This window comes from Schistocerca piceifrons, chromosome 4 (genome assembly GCF_021461385.2).
Source record: "Schistocerca piceifrons isolate TAMUIC-IGC-003096 chromosome 4, iqSchPice1.1, whole genome shotgun sequence".
In the NCBI taxonomy this organism is placed as follows: Eukaryota; Metazoa; Arthropoda; class Insecta; order Orthoptera; family Acrididae; genus Schistocerca; species Schistocerca piceifrons.
Genome location: NC_060141.1, coordinates 665,265,796 through 665,285,821, shown reverse-complemented (window position 1 = coordinate 665,285,821; position 20,026 = coordinate 665,265,796). Strand labels below are relative to the sequence as shown.

The 20,026-nt window shown below is 43.8% G+C and overlaps 1 protein-coding gene across 1 annotated transcript in view; it reads right to left on the bottom strand.

The window, feature by feature from the left end:
- Positions 1–20,026, bottom strand: part of LOC124796101 (nectin-2-like) — a 339,111-nt gene that overhangs the window by 283,929 nt on the left and 35,156 nt on the right. The window contains exon 2 of the mRNA XM_047260188.1: positions 10,942–11,161. Within this exon, the coding sequence (XP_047116144.1) occupies positions 10,942–11,161 (220 nt within the window). The remainder of the gene's footprint in view (positions 1–10,941; positions 11,162–20,026) is intronic.

Below are 20,026 nucleotides of genomic sequence, written 5' to 3'. Positions count from 1 at the left end.
TAGAAAAATTATACATGACTGTGTTTAAACTGACACACAATATTTTTTTAGCGCAACGCAATCTGACTTTCAATAATCCCTACAAAAGAATGGCCCTGACTAACAATAACCTATACCTTTCACAAATCACTTACCTCGAACGTGGAGCAACCACGAATTTTGTCCGGTACTGACAAACTTTGCACAACCTTAAAAGAGCAGTTCAGAACAAACGCAGAGGAAAGCCGACCTCCAAAATTTTATTTTTGCACGCAATGCCCGGCCTCACACGGCAATTCGTTCAAATGGGAAATTTTTCCTCATCCGCCCTACAACTCCGATCTTGCACCAAGCGATTTCCACTTGTTTCCCAAGATGAAGAACTGGCTTCCAACGTAGCGCTTTGATGACGACGCGGAACTCCAGACGAGCGTGACTCACTGGCTAAAGTCTCAGGTGGCAGAATTTTACGACGAATGTCTTTCAAAGCTTGTCCATCTCTATGATAAGTGCATCAATGTGTTTGGTGACTATGTGGAAAAGTAGTATGACAGTCGCTCTTTCAGATGTATAAAATAAAATGTATGTTTGTACTTAGCTTTTTTTAATGCCAAAACGTCCCCTACTTTCTGAATAGCCCTCGTATAAAATGCTTAAACGGAGTAGCATGGTGTAACATGTCATACTTTTGGCAATATGATAAAGGTACTTAATAAAATTAATTACAATATTTGTTCAGTTTTACAATTTTTTGATACAATTACACTACTGGCCTTAAAATTACTACACCACGAAGATGACGTGCTACAGACGCGAAATTTAACCGACAGGAAGAAGATGCTGTGATATGCAAATGATTAGCTTTTCAGAGCATTCACATAAGGTTGGCGCTGATGGCAACACCTAGAACGTCCTGACATGAGGAAAGTTGCCAACTAATTTCTCATACACAATCAGCAGTTGACGGGCGTTGCGTGGTGAAACGTTGTTGTGATGCCTCGTTTAAAGAGGAGAAATGCGTACCATCACGTTTCCGACTTTGATAAAGATCGGATTGTGACCTATCGCGATTGCGGTTTATCGTATCGCCACATTGCTGCTCGCGTTGGTCGAGATCCAATGACTGATAGTAGAATATGGAATCGGAGGGTTCAGGAGGGTAATACGGAACGCCGTGCTGGATCCCAACGGCCTCGTATCACTAGCAGTCGAGATGACAGGCATCTTAGCCGCATGGCTGTAACGGATCGTGCAGCCACGTCTCGATCCCTGACAATATATGGGGCCTTTGCAAGACAACAACCATCTGCACGAACATTTCGACGACGTTTGCAGCACCATGGGCTATCTGCTCGAAGACCATGGCTGCAGTTACCCTTCAAGAACATTTCGACGACGTTTGCAGCACCATGGGCTATCTGCTCGAAGACCATGGCTGCAGTTACCCTTGACGCTGCATCACAGACAGGAGCGCCTGCGATGGTGTACTCAACGACGAACCTGGGTGCACGAATGGCAAATCATTATTTGGGATGAATCCAGGTTCTGCTTACAGCATGATGATGGTCGCATCCGTGTTTGGCGACATCGTGGTGAACGCACATTGGAAGTGTGTATTCGTCATCGCCATACTGGCGTATCACCGGGCTTGATGCTTGGGATGGCACTGGTTACACGCCTCGGCCAGCTCTTGTTCGCATTGACGGCACTTTGAACAGTGCACGTTACATTTCAGATGTGTTACAACCCGTGGCTCTACCCTTCATTCGATCACTGCGAAACCCTATATTTCAGCACGATAATGCACGACCGCATGTTGCAGGTCTTGTACGAGCCTTTCTGGATACAGAAAATGTTCGACTGCTGCCCTGAACAGCACGTTTTCCAGATCGATCACCAATTGAAAACGTCTGGTCCATGGTGGCCGAGCAACTGGCTCGTCACAATGCGCCAGTCACTACTCTTGATGAGTAGTGGTGTCCTGTTGAAGCTGCATGGGCAGCTGTACCTGTGCACGCCATCCAAGCTCTGTTTGACTCAATGCCTAGGCGTATCAAGGCCATTATTACGGTAGGAGTCGGCTGTTCTGGGTACTGATTTCGCAGGGTCTATGGACCCAAATTGCGTGAAAATATAATCACATGTCAGTTCTAGTGTAATATATTTGTCCAATGAATACCCGTTTATCATCTGCATTTCTTCTTTGTGTATAAATTTTAACGGCCAGTAGTGTCTTTCATATAAACCAATTATAGCTTCTAAGTCAGAAAAATATTCGCTATGAAGCTATTGTTCCTAAGGTAAATTTTGTTGAGTCTGTTGTCTCTTGTTATCATGAGCAAGTAAATATCTAAATATATTATAATAGACTTTTTTAAATAAAAAAGGGCTACACGAGAACGTCCGATGGCCTGTGACAGCACAATTAAAATTGCTGCTTTACTCAGCGACTTAGGTTCACAAAGGAGATTCTTTGATAATCATTATCTACACAGAATTTCTTCTTACTTCCTTCATCACCACTACCTGTCCTTCAAACCATTATTCTTAGAGTAGTTCAAATGGCTCTGAGCACTATGGGACTTAACATCTATGGTCATCAGTCCCCTAGAACTTAGAACTACATAAACCTAACTAACCTAAGGACAGCACACAACACCCAGCCACCACGAGACAGAGAAAATCCCCGACCCCGCCGGGAATCGAACCCGGCTCAGAGTAGTGAATCTACGTACAGTGACATGTGAAGTATAACGTCGACGTACAGAAACAAGATCCAAGATTTTAATGCGGCGGAACGTCTTTTGCGAGAGAAAGTGCAGAAGTTCAGCGATGGTATGTATCTGCGTGAGAAGAGTAATCGAAGCTGAATATCTGAAATTGTTACGTAAAGTATGTAAAATACAGGGTCTTTCTACACCCGAGTGTTCCATATTAAGTGTCTGAAAAAGCATCAATAAGTTTCAGCAACAGTAGCGCTTTCAAAAAGTTGTCGTACCGCTGTGACCATTCCGCGATACCGCCCGGTTTCGGCGATATCGGATTTACATTTATTCAGACGGATGAAGGATGGCCTCACGTGGAGGTTTCCGGACTGTATTTCCGATATGAAGGCCGACCCAGGGCACGCACGGACGACTGCCAACAAAATACCCTTCTGTGGTCTTCACTGAAAGGTGTACGCGAGCTGCAGTAACACTACACTCGTATTTCACCGAAAAGATATGCGACGTTAGCGAGCTGTGTAAAGTTTGCCAACCGAAAACATAGAGCGTAAATGTTTCACCGATACTTTTTTATCTTTCTAAGTGAAACTACATAAACATGAAATTACATAAACATTTTAACAAATGTGTCTCCACTCTCTTAACTGCTGCACTGTTAGAGCTGTATTATTCCCATTCAGCCACATTAGATATATACATGTTTTTGTCATTGAGTTCGTCTGAACAGGCCAATAAAGACCTTAATGGGACTGACCGACCGCCGTGTCATCCTCAGCATATAGGCATCACTGGATGCGGATATGAAGGGTTATGTAGTCACCACACTGCTCTCCCGGCCGATGTCAGTTTTCGTGACCGGAGCCGCTACTTCTCAGTCAAGTAGCTCCCCAATCTGCCTCACAAGGGCTGCGTGCACCCTGCTTGCCAATAGCACTCGGAAGACCGACCGGTCGACCATCGAAGTTCTATCCAAGCCCGACAGCGCTTAACTTCGGTGGTATGACGGGAACCGGTGTTACTACTGCGGCAAGGTCGTTGGCTATTGAGTAAATACAGCTATTAAAGAATAACATGCTGGTTCAAGTAACCAGCTTCTCTAACTATTGGAACCGACAAAAGAGATTTCCTTCCGTATCATCCGGGAAGTGTGGGACTAAAGCAGTCACGCAGCAAAGCAGTCACATCACAGTCATAGCACGGGGAAAAGCCTGAACGTGACTCGATAACTGAAATTTATCTGTGCATTACGTTGGATTGAATTTAAAGAAATGTATGTGTTACCACTTGATTTTTCTTCCTGCAACATATTTATGAATCAAATTGGAAAGAAAGGAGTCTTTCCAAAATAGGAAACAATCAACGCAGAAAGTTCTAGTACAAAACTATAAACAGGTAACATACATTCACCTAATCGGCCGGCAGTAGACGTCTTTTTTTATCGGTTTTCTGCCTGGTTTGATTCAGCCCACCACGAATTCCGCTCTCGCGCTAACCTTTTCATCTCAGCCTTGGAGTTTCACTCTACACCACACTCTACGTCGTCAGCCATTTGTTACATGAATCTCTATATTCCTCTACAGACTTTTACCCTCTACAGTTCCCTCTAGTTCGCTCTAGTACCATCGAAGTTATTCCCTCATGTCTTAATCCTGTCCCTTCTTCCTGTTTGGGTTTTCCATACGTTGCTCTCTTCGCCAATTCTGTGGAGAATTTCCTCATTCCTTATATGTCTGGTCCAACTAATTTTCAGCTTCTCTTGGTTTCGAATGCACTCTTTGCTTGTGTTAGTCTACTTGTTATGTCGTTCTGGGCCGCGCGGGATTAACCGAGCGGTCTGGGGCGCTGCAGTCATGGACTGTGGTGCTGGTCCCGGCGGAGGTTCGAGTCCTCCCTCGGGTATGGGTGCGTGTGTCTTTCTCCTTAGGGTAATTTAGGTTAAGTAGTGTGTATGCTTAGGAACTGATGACCTTGGCAGTTAAGTCTCATAAGATTTCACACGCATTTGAACATTTTTTTGTCCTTCTGGTATGGACTGTAATCGGTTATTTTGCCTCTAAAGTAGCAGAATTCATTAATTTTGTGACCAATATTTTTCATATGAGGCTTCACGCTACTGTTATTTATGCTTCTTCTCATCATATTACACTTAGTCTGTTCATTCCATTCAACGCACGCTGTAATTGTTCACTTTCACTGTCGAAAGGAATGTCAGCAGCAAATCATTTATATCCTATCACCCCCAATATTCTTCCCACTCTTGAACCTTTCTTTTATCTCCGTCATCGCTCCTTCGAGGTATAGATTGAACTCTAGGAGAGAAAGACTGTATTCTGTCTTACACTCTTTAATTTAAGAACTTCGTTAATGGGCTTCCTATCTTATCGTTCTCTCTAGATTCTTGTACGTAATATATATTCCACGTCTTTCCCTATAGTTGACCCCTATTTTTTCAAACCTTTGAAAATCTTGCACCATTTTACATTGTAGAATGCTTTTCCTAAATAGACATCCAATGAATATGTCTTCATTTTTCATCACTCTTGATTCCCCTATCAATCACGTGGTCTGAACTGCCTCTGTGATTAGCTTACCCTTCTTGAAACCAAACTGATTGTCACCACACAAATCATCAATTTTCTGTAAATCAGCAGTTTGCATGCATACGCTGTTCAGCTGATTGGGCCATTGTTGTTGCAGCTATCTGCCCCTGCTATCTTTGGAACTTTTTGGGTGAGTTTTTTCTGAACGTCTGATGGTACGTCGCCATTCTCAAAGATTCTACGCACCAACTTCAATAGTTGTTATGGTGCCACTCATGAAAATGATTTTAGAAATTCCATTGGAACGTTGTCTGTCCCTTCTAATCTCAAACTTTCCAGAGACCTTTTAAATTGTCGCTAATACTAGATACACTAATTCTTCTGTGCGACTGCAGCTTCTTCTTCTGTCACGTCTTCAGGCAAGTCCTCCTTCTCTTACAGTCCTGCAATGTACTCTTTCTACCTATCGGCGTTTCCTCTGCATGTATATTCCTAGTCGACTCTTAAAGTTATCACCTTTGCTTTTCATTTCAGCGAAGTTTGTTTAGACTTTTCTGTGCAATGAGTCAGTACTCCCAACGATCGTTTATCTTTTGATTTTCTCTCATTTGTCATGTGGCCATTTCGACTTAGCTGTCCTACACTTCCTACTTATTTAATCTCTTATTTATCTAACCCTAATTTATATTGCTGTGTCTCTATCATTCCCAGACTCTTTCTGTATTTCCTTCTTGCGTCGATCAATTTACTTCTTCTGTTAATGTTTCCTCGCAGCTACCTTCCTTGTATCTTTGTCTGCTTGTCCAAGACAGGTGACAGTGCATTTTGGAGATGTCCATTCCCCTTCAACTGCCCGCTCTGGTACTCCTTATCGCAGTGTCCAGACTGTTAGCGAACTTTAAACGCGTCTCATCATTCGTTAGTATTTGAGCATCCCATTTCCTTAAGCACTGATTCTTCTGGGCGATTCTCTTATACGGCAGACTACTCCTCACCATTAATAAATTTTGATCTGAGCTTACATCTGCTACTGGTGTGCCTTACAGCTCAATATCTGATTTCTGAATGTCTGTCTGACCACTATATAATCCAGCTGGAATTTTCCGATCTCTTCATACAATTTTCCAAGTAAACCTCCTCCTCTTGCAAGTCTTAAACAGGGTACTCGCTGTTACCACCTGAAATTTTTTGCAGAACTCGACATTCTCCTCTGTTGTTCCCAGTACCAAGCTCATATTTTCCTCTATTTCTTCTTCTGTAACCGCGTTCCATTCACCACGACTAGTGAATTATCATCTCTCTTTGCATACTGCTTTACGCAGTCAATATTGTCATATACATTCTCTATCTCTTCATCTTTCTACGTAAACCTGAGCCGTAGTTGTGGAGTTTGGTGTGCTTTCTAATCTGATGAGAACAACCCTATCACTGATCAGTTCACAGTATCTCCACTTTCCTATTCATAACGAATCCTACTCTCGTTACACCATTTCTCGCTACTGTTGACATTACCCTATGATCGTCCGACCAGAAATCCTTGTATTCCTTCCATTTCACTTCAGTGATTACCCCCCCCCCCCCCGACCCACCTCCCCTCCTCCTCGTCACCCCCCGTATCTCGATTATTAACCCTTTGCATTACCCTCCTCAGATTTTCTAGATTCCCCACTGTTCTCAGATTTCGACATTCCACACCCCGGCTCCCAAAAGTGTATCCCGTGGTTGGTTATTTCATCCTTTTCTCTTGGTGACCTTCCTCGTAGAAACCGCGTCCCGGAAATCTGGAATCTTTTGCCAATTGAAAGACTGTCATGGCGCTTTTTCAGCTCTGGACCACATGTCCTGCATATATAACGTGTCCTTAATGCAGTAGGTTCCATTACCTTCTAGGATATCCGGCCTTTTAATTATTGCCGATTTTGGCGCCTTTTAGGATCAGTTTACCACCTCAAGGGCAGGAGAGTGCCCTGAACCTGTTCCTACGACCTCTTATATTATGGAGAACAAGGGTGACTTCTTATGCCGGAAGCCTTCGGTCACCAGCGCTGATGACTTTTATTCAAAATTTAAGAGTGCTCATGTTCGAACTCGAGACCCATGACCTTTTGATTCTTGCTCGAAGAGATTGCACTCCGCTTTTTTTTAAAAATTGCGGCCAAGGAATGCTATATCAGTATCTTTTACGTATAATAAATTATTTAGTTACAAACGTACCTTCCAAGAATCAAAAAGGTGAAGAAACGAGGCATACTTTGCTTTCTTATGTCGGAATGCCCTGCACCGAACCAGTGGATCAATCCACATTGTCTTCTCGATAAACAGTAACATCGTCCCCTGATTACCTCAGGCGTGAATGTAGCCTTCTGACTGAACATTATCTTCATACTCCTCGTTGGGCACCTAGAACACTCCATCTAACTAAAGGGCCTGCGAGTAACGTTTTTAAATGATTGCGGAAACTTGTTCCGTATTGTTGTGTCGCTGTAGGATCGTATGCCCCTACTGTAGTATATACAAAAATTATAGGAGAACCGTATCACCTTCTCGATAAAGATAACGTGTTACCGTGCCTTTATCCAATTCACTGCGCGTGTCCTGGTAGCGGGGAGATAGCTTTCTTGCATGAAGAGTAGGGCGGCGGCAGTAATTGCTGTGTGCGCAGTAGTTAACAACAGGGCTAAGACTTTTCTCGTTAAAAGCCAACACTCAGTCGCTGTGACACAAACCAAACGATGTTCGACGAAGACGGTGACCGTACAGTGGAGGCATAGAGGCCTGTCTGCCTGATGAATGGCCTGCAGTCGTTAACGGTTCGGGAATTTGCCGTTCTCCACAATGTACCACAGAGTCCGAACCGCAATATGAAAAGTCGTTCCTCCACCGCATCACCTGGTATTTCTGTTCAACCACGTTACGTGAGTGGTTTCGTAGAAAGCAGTGATGAACATTCTTCGTTCTGAGCTGCCTAGTCACCGGCAACTCCTCCCGTACGTGTCTATAGTCAACAAAGCCCGGACGTGATCGAGCGGCTGCGTAATGTGGCCGACGTTAGCCGGTGGGCCAATCGATGGCGGCGACTTCGTCTATCACTATGGCCATTAAAGTGACTCACTCACTCCTCCATAATCGATGCATTATACCAAGACGTATCGCCCATGCCCTGTTCCTCACACGGACAAGTGCGATGCCTCCTTTTCCACGTGGCAGCGTCAATGCGTAGTATCGGATTTTGAATAGGAAGCTAGACCCCAATGTCCGAAGACTGATTGTAACATCGACACACACCGAGCGAGGTGGGGCAGTGGTTAGCAAACTGGACTAGCATTCGGAAGGACGACGGCTCAAACCCGCGTCCGGCAACCCTGATTTAGTTTTTATGTGATTTCCCTAAATCTCTTCGGGAAAACTCCGAGATGGTTCCTTTGAATGGGCATGGAAGACATACTTCTGCATCCTTCCCTAATCTGATGGGACCGATGACCGCCCTGTTCGGTCCCCTCCCCCAGTTCAACCAACCAACATCAAGACAAGAGCAGTAAGTGTGCCAGGTAATCTACTTCTGATGTCAAATAGACGTTAACGTACGGCAGTGTCTGCAGCATGTCCGTGGCACGCAGGACATGTTGCTGTACTAAAGCACGAATCTGTCGTAGTAACCTTCTATAATTATCTGCCACTGTACATTTCTGGTGTTCCCATGAAAAACCACTCCCAAACGTTTAGGATGGGGAACTTGGTCGCAGCCCCTTAACCATATCCATGTAAAGGATATTCCGCAAGTTAATGACGCTTTCTGCCGCTGCCCTCTACTGCTGAAACCATCCCAGCGGCTCGCAGATTTCGTCTCCGAATTTAGCGAGTAGAACGACGTCCGTCGGCGTACGCACGGTATCAAAAGGTGGCGTCATCGGAGTCCATGAGTCCATTTAGTGCTGACTCGAGAGCGCTTGTAGACAGAATGGGAGACAGAGGGCAATTCTGCTTCACCGAACGCCGAATTTGGATCTGTTCAACGAAAGCACGAGAAACTCTAAAATTCGTTTGATGAAACAACTTCATAATCAAGTCAACGAACTGGGGATTTCCATCCGTTCCATGATGCCAACAAGAAAAATGTGGTCCATCCGGTCGAAGGCTTCGTAGGGATATGTTTCCACCATAGCGCCTCGCAATCTGGAGGCTAACATCGGTGTTATGCCATTGTTATACGCCCGCAGCGCAGTGTGTACGTTGCTGCTTCTGGTGCGAACGTTTGATCGAAATGCATCTTGTCCGTCCTGTCTGGTACCACAGAGTGGACGCGGACCAGAAGGATCGGTGTAAGATCTTGTAATCGGCGTTCAACATAGTCAGGGGTCGTTTTGTGGTTGGCGTGCATCAAGGTACCACATTATATACTCTCCGTGAACTCGGAAGAGATGTAGAACATAATCGTCAGCAGTTCGTTGTATATCTTCGGTGCCATGAGAGGAGAAGGTTCGGTGGAAGTCAATCGCGAACCCATCTCGTCCGAATGACTTGCTAGAAGTACCGCACTTCTAGGCAGCTCCAAATCTTCAAGCGTAACTTCCACCAACAGATCGTCCGCTTCAGTGAGCGGTCATCCGCTGGCATGTTGCGAAGTACGTGCGCCACCTCCTGTTCTGTTCAATAGGTCCTCCGCACCGCAACTATGATTATGTTCGGTAAAAGCACATGCAATGTCTCTCTGTGAAGTGATCCTTATACTTTCGTCCGTTTGCTTCCCTAACGAGTACTCCACGACGTTTCAGCATTTTTCTAACGACGTAGTGTAACATGGTCGTTCGGTGGGTAGCCCATCGAGCATTCTGTCAAATACCTTGACTCCTTCTATCTTATTAGTCTTGGGTCACAGCAGTTGAGCCTTTATACGGCGAACAGCTGTCTGCCGTCCTGGGAATGGAGGATGCGTTGCCAGCTGCTGCAGAGCCGTGAAGTAAAATTCGAAAATTCGGTGGTCGCCCGGTGACATTCTAACTTTTTGCGGCCATATCTGAGGAAAGCCCGTCGTTCAAATGGTTCAAATGGCTCTGAGCACTATGGGACTTAACTTCTGAGGTCATCAGTCCTCTAGAACTTAGAACTACTTAAACCCAACTAACCTAAGGACACCACACACATCCATGCCCGAAGTAGTATTCGAACCTGCGACCGTAGCGGTCGCGCGGTTCCAGAATGTAGCACCTAGAACCGCTCGGCCACGCTGGCCGGCGAGAGCCCGTCATATAAAGGGCTTTACACGGCGGAGCCACAGCATAGGTGTCGAATCGTATACTCTGTGATGTAGAGGGCACTGATGCCACTGCTGGGAACAGTCGTCCTCCCGTAATTGAGTGACAATAAACTCCAGAGGGCTTCTGCTGCGCCGTGTCATCTATTTTGGTAGAGTCTTGGTGCACATGTAAGCTCGGCGGACTGTAATGGCCATTGGTCACACCTCAGCACCAAACGTTTCCGCACATAGCCCACGCGTCAAATAGATTCTCTCTAAGCAACTAGACGAATGGCTCGTGATGTACATGTTTCAGTTCTCAGGTGTGAAGAGCAAATTCCGGGACCAGTATTTGTAGCACCTGTCAAACAACCAAGTCTGTATTCGCAACCGACAATGTAATGCTCCATACGTCCTCCTGAGAGATTTGTTACATCTGTCGTATAAAAGGCTTCCCTCTCACGTCTGTTCATAGATCCAGACGGCACCTTCACCAAGCGGACCTCCCGTGCAGTAAGCGCAACACTGAGGGTGGATGGTAAGTAGGTCACACCCTCCGCCGCTTCTCTCTGCCCTAAAGCAATGGCTGTGGCGACATCAGCTTTGTCACCAGCGGAACTATAAATGTCGTATTCCACAAAGCACTCTGCCTCCTGTAGGAACAAAGTGTCCTCGTCCGTTGCCTGCAACATCTATTTAACCATTTTTAATCTTATTTAGTTGCTAATATCATTGACGTTTAGGGTACTCAAGCCATAATCCTGCAACATCAGAATCAGGTAGATCTGTCGATCGATTAGCATGACCTCAGGGTTTTCTCTATGGCTGACTACTGTCCTATTACATTAGTTGCCGCAGTCATGGCTTTCTAACGACTCTTTGTTGGTGCTAACCAGTGACATAACATCAGCATCTTGTATCTCTGGACACTGCTCCATTTCCCGATCCCGGTCCCCGGGAGAGCGAATGCGACGCTCTTTGGTCAGGGTGGTGAGAGAGGGGGAGGTGGTGTCGCCATGACAGACAGGCGGACCTTTCTGCTGGATAGCTACCTCCATCCCATCGCCATGCAGTCGTCACTCAATTGCTGCCATCGCCATGCAGTCGTCACTCCATTGCTGTCTGTGGTACACTCTCTATGGTTATAACTCTGACCATGTCTGACCTTAGTCTATGCTGTCCAGGAGTTGATCGTGAGGTTGTTTGTAGGTTTGACAATCACCTCCTTTTTAATCGCTGCGAACACGGCACACGGCGTCTGTATTTGCAGGGTATGCAGTCGTAAGCCTCGGTGAACGTGCACTCATTGCGCTTGTGTCCTTGGGTACCACGTTTGCACACATAACGTAGGCCTTTCTGCAGGTTTTAGTCGTATGTAGAAGGTCACAACATTTGAAACACTGATTTACTACTGTACAGTATTTCATAGATTGCGACTGGTAGTCTATGTAGACTCTCTGTCCTTGTGTTAGGACTCTGTACTGGTGACCTCAAGTACCTGATGGTTGAAATCCCACCCCTCAGGCTCCTTTTTAAACACTGACTTCTTTGTCGAGGTCTCTTTTCGTGTTGTCACCACTTTTGTACAGACATCGTTCATTCCTACCGTTACGGCGTTAAGTCAAGCGCCGGCACACCAGTCGGGAACGAGAGCGCAGCGAGGCCTGTGAAGAGTCAGTCAATAGCAAGGTGACCCTCTCCAGGACGACAACGTGACAGTAGTGGCCTCTACGTGAAGAGAACACAAGCGCCGCGCCCGACTGGTGGCGGCCCAGTTCTACAGAAGCCTCAAAACTAGAGACCTGAATAGAAGCGTTAACAGTATTACTTCACTTGTATTAGAATTGGTAATATACTGAAGAAGCTTGTTTATTCCGGATATCGCCCTTCCTTTGAGACACATCCATGTAGTTCTCAAACTTAAGTACTGTCATTTACTTTCCGTAATAAAACTGATTAGTAGGATTTGCTTGAATTGTTGTCTCGCGACCCGATGAATCAGGATTCCTAGACAACCCATATTCGACGACTAGCCACGATCCAACACCTACCATTTATTTATTGCAAATTTAAAGACCTGTTAACCCACCTTTCAAAAAGTCGTACATCTGAGTTTCGTTGGTCATCTTTTTTATAGTCTCTTCCTTCGCTTTTTATCTGACACATTTTACAAAAAAATAATAATACTTCTTTATAAAAAGTTACAGTAGTTTGAGGTTGAAATAAAAAAATATTTTGATGTTCTTTAGAAGAATGTAGAAAGGTGACAGGATAGAAGAGAGATTTCTTAGTGTTGTCACCCATTGCGACTGTCGATGAATATCTCGGATTGGTTTCTTCGAGCTGTTGACCACCAGTCACAACAAAATAGTTCGTAGCTAGTACTACTGCAAAGGAACTTCAGATACTTGTCAGCGTACGACATTGGGTGCTTTACTGGTTAGATGTCTAGTACCTTACACTACTTTTTACTCTGGTATTCGTTATCCTTAACTATCATTTGACTGGTACGTAAAATTTGTCAGTGTATTTTGGTGTGTTCTTTCTGGTTCATAATTCTAGGTGTCTTATTTACTGTTGCATCTCATCTTCCTCCTCATCTTGCTCCACTTTACTATCCTCTTCACTATCCCGCCATGAGCATGCAAGTGTCTGTCTCAAACTCACTCGGTTAAAATTCATGCGTTAAGGTCCACGTCCAGTTAAGAAAGATACCGTACCGCGGCTGCGATTGACATGTTTCCTTCTCAACCACTTCCTTATATCAGGGAAGAAGTCGTACAGTGTATGTCCCTTATCACCTACATCGCATTCACCTTGCCATGTATTCAAAAGCAGCCGGCCGGTGTGGCCGAACGGTTCTAGGTGCTTCAGTCTGGAACCGCGCGACCGCTACGGTCGCAGGTTCGAGTCCTGCCTCGGGCATGGCTGTGTGTGATGTCCTTAGGTTAGTTGGGTTTAAGTAGTTCTAAGTGTAGGGGACTGATGACCTCAGATGTTAAGTCCCATAGTGCTCAGAGCCATTTGAACCATTTTTATCCAAAAGCGAAGTGTCATCTGTACCAGCAGACCAGTTACAGTGTGTACAGTGTCTAGTGTCCCTATCTTCAAGCAGTACCTAGCAGTTCTGTATTTGATCGTGATGTCTGTGGGGCGTATTCCCAACACCACACACAGTGCATCCAATGAGGTGGTGCCTAAGGTTCCAGATAGCTTAAGTAGGGCACTTCTCTACCCTCGTCTTACTGATGCTTTGTTGGGTGCCAGTCTGTGTACCCAGGTGCTAGCTGCGAACTGATGCGAAGAGTGCATAGTGGTATGTCCGTATGAATGGCAGCAGATTTTTTTTAAAAAAAATTCGCCACAGAAGTTTACGTACTATTTTTTATGCTTTTTCTGCTGTTAGATATGTCGTGGACATTCAATTTCTCATCTATGTGAACACCAAGATAGCGTGTAACATGTCCTCTTTTGATACTTGTGTCTCGTGATTTAAATGAAGGATTCCTTTGGACTTACCATTTCACTAATATGTATGTTGTTTTCTTTTCGGATATCCAAGAGTGTATTGTTGTGAGACCCTTGTGTAACTGTTTTTACCATTCCATTGAGGAGGAGGAGATTAGTGTTTAACGTCCCGTCGACAACGAGGTCATTAGAGACGGAGCGCAGGCTCGGGTGAGGGAAGGATGGGGAAGGAAATCGGCCGTGCCCTTTCAAAGGAACCATCCCGGCATTTGCCTGTAGCGATTTAGGGAAATCACGGAAAACCTAAATCAGGATGGCCGGAGACGGGTTTGAACCGTCGTCCTCCCGAATGCGAACCATTCCATTGACTTTCTCTTCTAGTGGGCTTCGTTGTTTGCTGTGACTACAACTAATAAGTCATCGACGTAAGTAACAATTCCGTCTGACCCGTCATCCCCTTCTAGAAGTTGCAGCAGGGGTTCTATTGTAATGTCCCAGAAGATGTGGCTGCAGGTTGACCCGTGGGTACACCCCTTGGTAATTCTTTTAATTAATTTCCGGCTGTCCATCCACTACTCGGCCTATACAATAATCTAGAAACCTGTTGTACAGTGATTGCGGTACCTCCATATGTCTTAACCTTTGAAACATTGCTAGACATCAGAGGTTATAGAATGTCCCGGCAATGTCAGTCATAGTTGCCCTGCCATGGCGTATTTCTGTGATTTATTATTAGCAGTGTGCAGTGCAATCTTGATGGTATCATGTATGGATTTTCCGGTTCTAAGGCCGAACCAGTGTTGGCTCACGTCCTGAGATCTGCGTGGGTTTCCAAGGGCTTACACATTAATTTCCCCGAATCTTTGATAGACTGTTTATTAAGCATATTGGTTTGTAAGTCTCAGTATTGAATGATATCTGCTGATTTCTGCTTTGGAGGTTTTCCATACTGTAGCTACCCTGCCTAGCCGTAAGTCATCGTTCAGTAACTTTGTTAGGAACGGGATGATTTGTGGAGCTGGTTTTTTCAATGTTTCCGAGTCGATACCATCTAGTCCAGGTGCTTTTTGATTTTTAGCTCTGAAATTGCTAGCGCAACCTCTTCTGGTGGAAAAGAACAGATGACAGTGGCTGTGCTGTACGGCGATTGTAGGTCTTCTCTAAGCGTTGGGTCTCTATCGATAACGTCGTCCCGGAGCAGTTTATACAGTAGAAATTCCTGTATGTTTCTCCATCCTTTCGTCATTGTGCTGTCTTCCTGCCTTAACGTTCTCAGAATTAGTGTGGTTTTTATCTTCCGTTTCAGTACTTTGAATGGTTCTCTTCAGAGATTTTGATCTGTTCGCGTTGCTACAAATCATTCCCAACGTTATTTACGCTTGTTGTATAGAGTCTGTTTATATAGGTCTTGAGGAAGCCTGTATGTCTCTGTATACTATCGTTCTTTGACGATATTTTTGTTTGCGTCTAGCATCTTGTTTGAGTTTCGTGAGTTCGTTGGTTCTTGGTACTGGTGAGCGTTTTGTGTTCTTTGCCGTTGGTATCGATGTGTTTTGTGCACGTTGTATTACCTGTGTTAGTTTTTGTGCTCTGTAATCGATACCTTCAAGATTTCTAGCTCGTGTTGTTGGGTAATTTCCGTTAATTTTTTCGAATCTGCTTTGTGGACCAATGTGCCTGGTGTGTATTCTGGCGGTTGTGTTATGAGAGTATGTTAGTGTCTATGTATGGCATTGTAGTCAGTACTGGTGAAATTGTCGTGTAAGGTCCACTTAAGTATGGATGGAACTGCTGTATTATTTTCTAGCGTTAAGTCGATATTACTTGTCGTACCATCGAACCCTGCTTGTGGAAGTAGAGGTCCTTTTTTGGTCATGAAATGTAATTATGTTTCTTGTATTCGATCGATAATTATGTGTCCTCTGTCATCTGTTATCTGTTATGTCTACGTTGCAGAAGGTGGATCATGAATTGATGTCAGCACTTACCACTAATTTTTTTGTCTATGGCATGCGGTAATAGTTGTCTGATGTCTGCGTGAGGTTGTGTTTCACGGATATATTTACCTTTCACGGCTGTATTTACCGTACGTGGCTACAGACACCCAAGTAACGTTCCCATTAGTTATCTCTATGGTAACGACATGTTATTCGCATAACTGTGTTATCTTAGTTACGTGTAGGTTACGTTTGAAATTACTGTAGCAGACTTACAGTTGTTGCTACCTGTTTTTATGGTAGTATGTTTTGGTAGACGTACTAGTTGCCAATTCCTATTAGAAGGTTCTTGTAAGCACGTGAAGTCGGGCTCCAGGACGTGTGCTCCTTTCGGAATTTCCGCGGTAATTGTTCTACTGTTTCTTGTATAGCGCAGCAATATATACATTTTGTGTCTGTGTGGTCTAGGTGGTTTTTTTTTGTCATCAGTCATCCCGCCACGAATTCCTGTCCTGTGCCACCCTCTTCATCACAGAGTAGCTCTTGCAACCTACGTCCTCAACTATTTCCTGGATGTATTCCAATCTCAGTTCATCAACCGTTTCTGCCCTCTACAGATCCCTTTAGTACCATGGAAGTGTCCTATCATACTCTACCTTCTCTCCCTTCTCTTTGTCAGCGTTTTCCACAAACTCCTTTCCTGTCCGATTCTGCGCAGAACCTCCTCAATACTTACGTAATGAGTCCACCTAATTTTCTACATCTGTCTGTAGTATTACGTCTCAAATTCTTAGATTCTCTTTTGTTCCGGTTTTCGCACATCCCATGTTTCATTACCATACAATGCCGTGCTCAAAACGTACATTTTCAGAAATTCCTTCCCCAAGTTAAGGCGTATGTTGGATACTGGTAGACTCCTCTTGACTAGGAATGCCCTTTTTGCCAGTGCTAGTATGCTTTTGATGTCTTCCTAGCTCCGTACGCCATTGGTAATTTTGCTGTCTAGGTAGTAGAATTCCTTAACTTCGTCTGCTATGTGATCATCAATCGTGATGTTTAGTTTCTCGCTGTTCTCATTTCTGCAACTTCTCGTCACTGTCGTCTTTCTTCGACTTACTCTCAGCCCACATTCTGTGCTCATTAGGCTGTTCATTCCGTTCATCGGATCATGTAAATTTTCTTCGCTTTCACTTACAATGGCAGTGTCATCAGCGAATTGTATCATTGATATCCTTTCACATTCAATTTTGATTCCACTGTTATACTTTTATTGTCATAGTTGCTTCTTGAGTGTACAGCTTGAACAGAAATGGTGAACGGCTAACTGTCTTACACGTTTTTCATCCGAGCACTCCGTTCTTGGTAGTCCAATTGTATTGTTCCCTCTTGGCTCCTGTAAATATCGTATATTACCTGTCTTTCCTTGTAGCTTACCCACATTTTTCTCACAATTTAGATCATCTTCTATCATTTTAAATTGTCGAACGCTTTTTCCAGGTCGACTAATCCTATGAACGTGTCTTTATTTTTCTTTAGTCTTTCTTGCATTATCTACCCCAACGTCAGAACTGCCTCTCTGGTATCTTTACCTTTTCTAAAGCCAAACTGATCATCTAACACGTCCTCAACATTTATTTCCAGTCCTCTGTATATTATTGTTTTCAGAAACTTAGATGTAAATTAGCTGACTGTGAGATAATTTTCGCACTTGTGAGTTCTTGCAGTCTTAGGAATAGTTTGGATGATATTTTTCCGAAAGTCAGATGATGTATCTCCAGACATACATTCTACACACAAACGTGAATAGTCGTTTTGCTGCCACTTCCTCCAGTGATTTTAGAAGTTCTGATCAGGTACTGGATTGCAAGGTGTATCCAGGAGCGGGTGTAGACTCACATCACAATCTAGTAGTGATGAAGAGTTGGCTGAACTTAAAGAAATCGGTCAAGAAGAATCAATATGCAAAAAAGTGGCATACAGAAGTGCTACGGAATGACTAAATACGCTTGAGTTCTCTAAAGCTATAGCTACAGCAATAACGAATAGCTCAGTAGGCAGTACAGTTGAAGAGGATTGAACATCCGTAAAGAGGGCTATCAAAGAAGTTGGAAAGAATAACATAGGTACAGAGAAGGCAACTGCGAAGAAACCATGGGCAACGAAAGAAATACTTCAGCTGATCGATGAAAGAAGGAAGTACAAAAGCGTTCAGGGGAATTCAGAAATACAAAAATACAAGTGGAGGGGAGCTAAGACGAAATGGCCGCATGAAATATGCGACGAAATCGAAAAAGAAATGTTGTCGGAATTACAGACTCAGCATACAGCAAAGTATAAACAACCTTCGGCGACATTAAAAGCAGGGGTGGAAACATTAATTGTGCAATTGGAATTCCACCGTTAAATGTAGTGGAGAGAGCGGATAAGTGGAAGAGGGGGAATATTTGTATAGAAGAAGAAACGGCATTTGAGTTAGGAGGATAGGGTACCAAGTATTAGAATCATAATTTAAGAGAGCTTGGGAGGAATTAATATCAAATAAGGCAGAATTTCTAAAATCATTGGAAGAAGTGGCAACAAAACGACAATTCACGATGGTGTGTATAATATATGAATCTGGCAACACGCCATCTGACTTTTGGAAAAATATAATCCACACAATTCCGAAGATGGCAAGAGATGACAAGTGCTAGAACTATTGCACAACCACCTTAACAGCTCATGCATCCAAGTTGCTAACAAGAATGATACAGAAGAAAGGAAAAAAAATTGACGATGTGTTAGATGATAATCAGTTTGTCTTTTGGACAGGTAACGACACCAGAGAGGCAATTATAACGTTGCGGTTGGCAATGGAAGCTAGACTAAGGTAAAATCAAGACACGTTCATATGATATGCTGACTTGGAAAAAGTGTTCGACAATGTAAAATGGTGCAACATATTCAAATTCTGAGAAAACTGGAGTAGGGTAATACACAATAAGTACGAGAGAGAAGAGGAAATAATAAGAGTGGACTACGAAGAACGAAGTGCTCGGGTTAGAAAGGGTGTAAGAGAGGGACGTAGTCTTTCACCCCAACTGTTCAATCTGTACATCGAAGAAGCAATGGCGGAAATAAAAGAAAGTTTCATAAATGGAATTAAGTTCAAGGTGAGAGGACATCAATGATACGAATCGCTGATGACGTTGCTATCCTGAGTGAAAGAGACGAAGAATTACATGAACTGCTAAATTGAATGAACTGTCTACTGAGTATCAAATATGGATTGAGGAGTAAATCGAAGAAAGACGGAAGTAATGAGAAGTAGCAGAAATAAAAACAGCAAGAATCTTAACAACCGGATTTACGGTCACGAAGTAGATGAAGTTAAGGAATTCTACTCCCTAGGATGTAAAATAACCAATGACGGACGGAGCAAGACGAACATCAAAAGCAGACTAGCATAGGCACAAAGGGCATTGGTGGTCAAGAGAAGTCTACTAGTATAAAACATAGGACTTAATTTGAGGAATAAATTTAGGAAAATGTACGTTTGGATCACAGCATTGAACGGTAATGAAACATGGAATGTTGAAAAACGGGAACAGAAGAGAATTGAAGCATTTGAGATGTTGAGCTACAGACGAATGTTAAAAATAGGGTTGGCTGATAAGGAGAAGAAGTTCTGAGCAGAATCGGAGAGAAAAAGAATATGTGGAACACACCGTCAAGGAGAAGGGACAGGATAATGGAACGTCTGTTAAAGCATGAGGGAATGACTTCTAATGTGCTAGAGGGAGCTGTAGAGGACAAAAACTTAGAGGAAGATACAGATTGTACGACTTGCAGCAAATAATTGAAGACGAGGTTGTAAGTGCTCCTCTGAGATGAAGAGGTTGGCACAGAAGATGAATTCATGGCTAGCCGCGTCAAACCAGACAGAAGACTGATGAAAAAAAAAATCCCCCAATCGCACCCCTTTACATCTTGATTCATCCTGATAAATCTTTTAAACTTCAGCCTATTCCTCATCACTATTACATTGTAATCTTAGGCTATATCTGCTCCTGGGTACGCCTTATGATCCAGTGTCTGATATCGGAATCTGCGCCTGGCATGAGGTAATCTGGATGAACTCTTCCCGTACTACTTTTCCAAGTA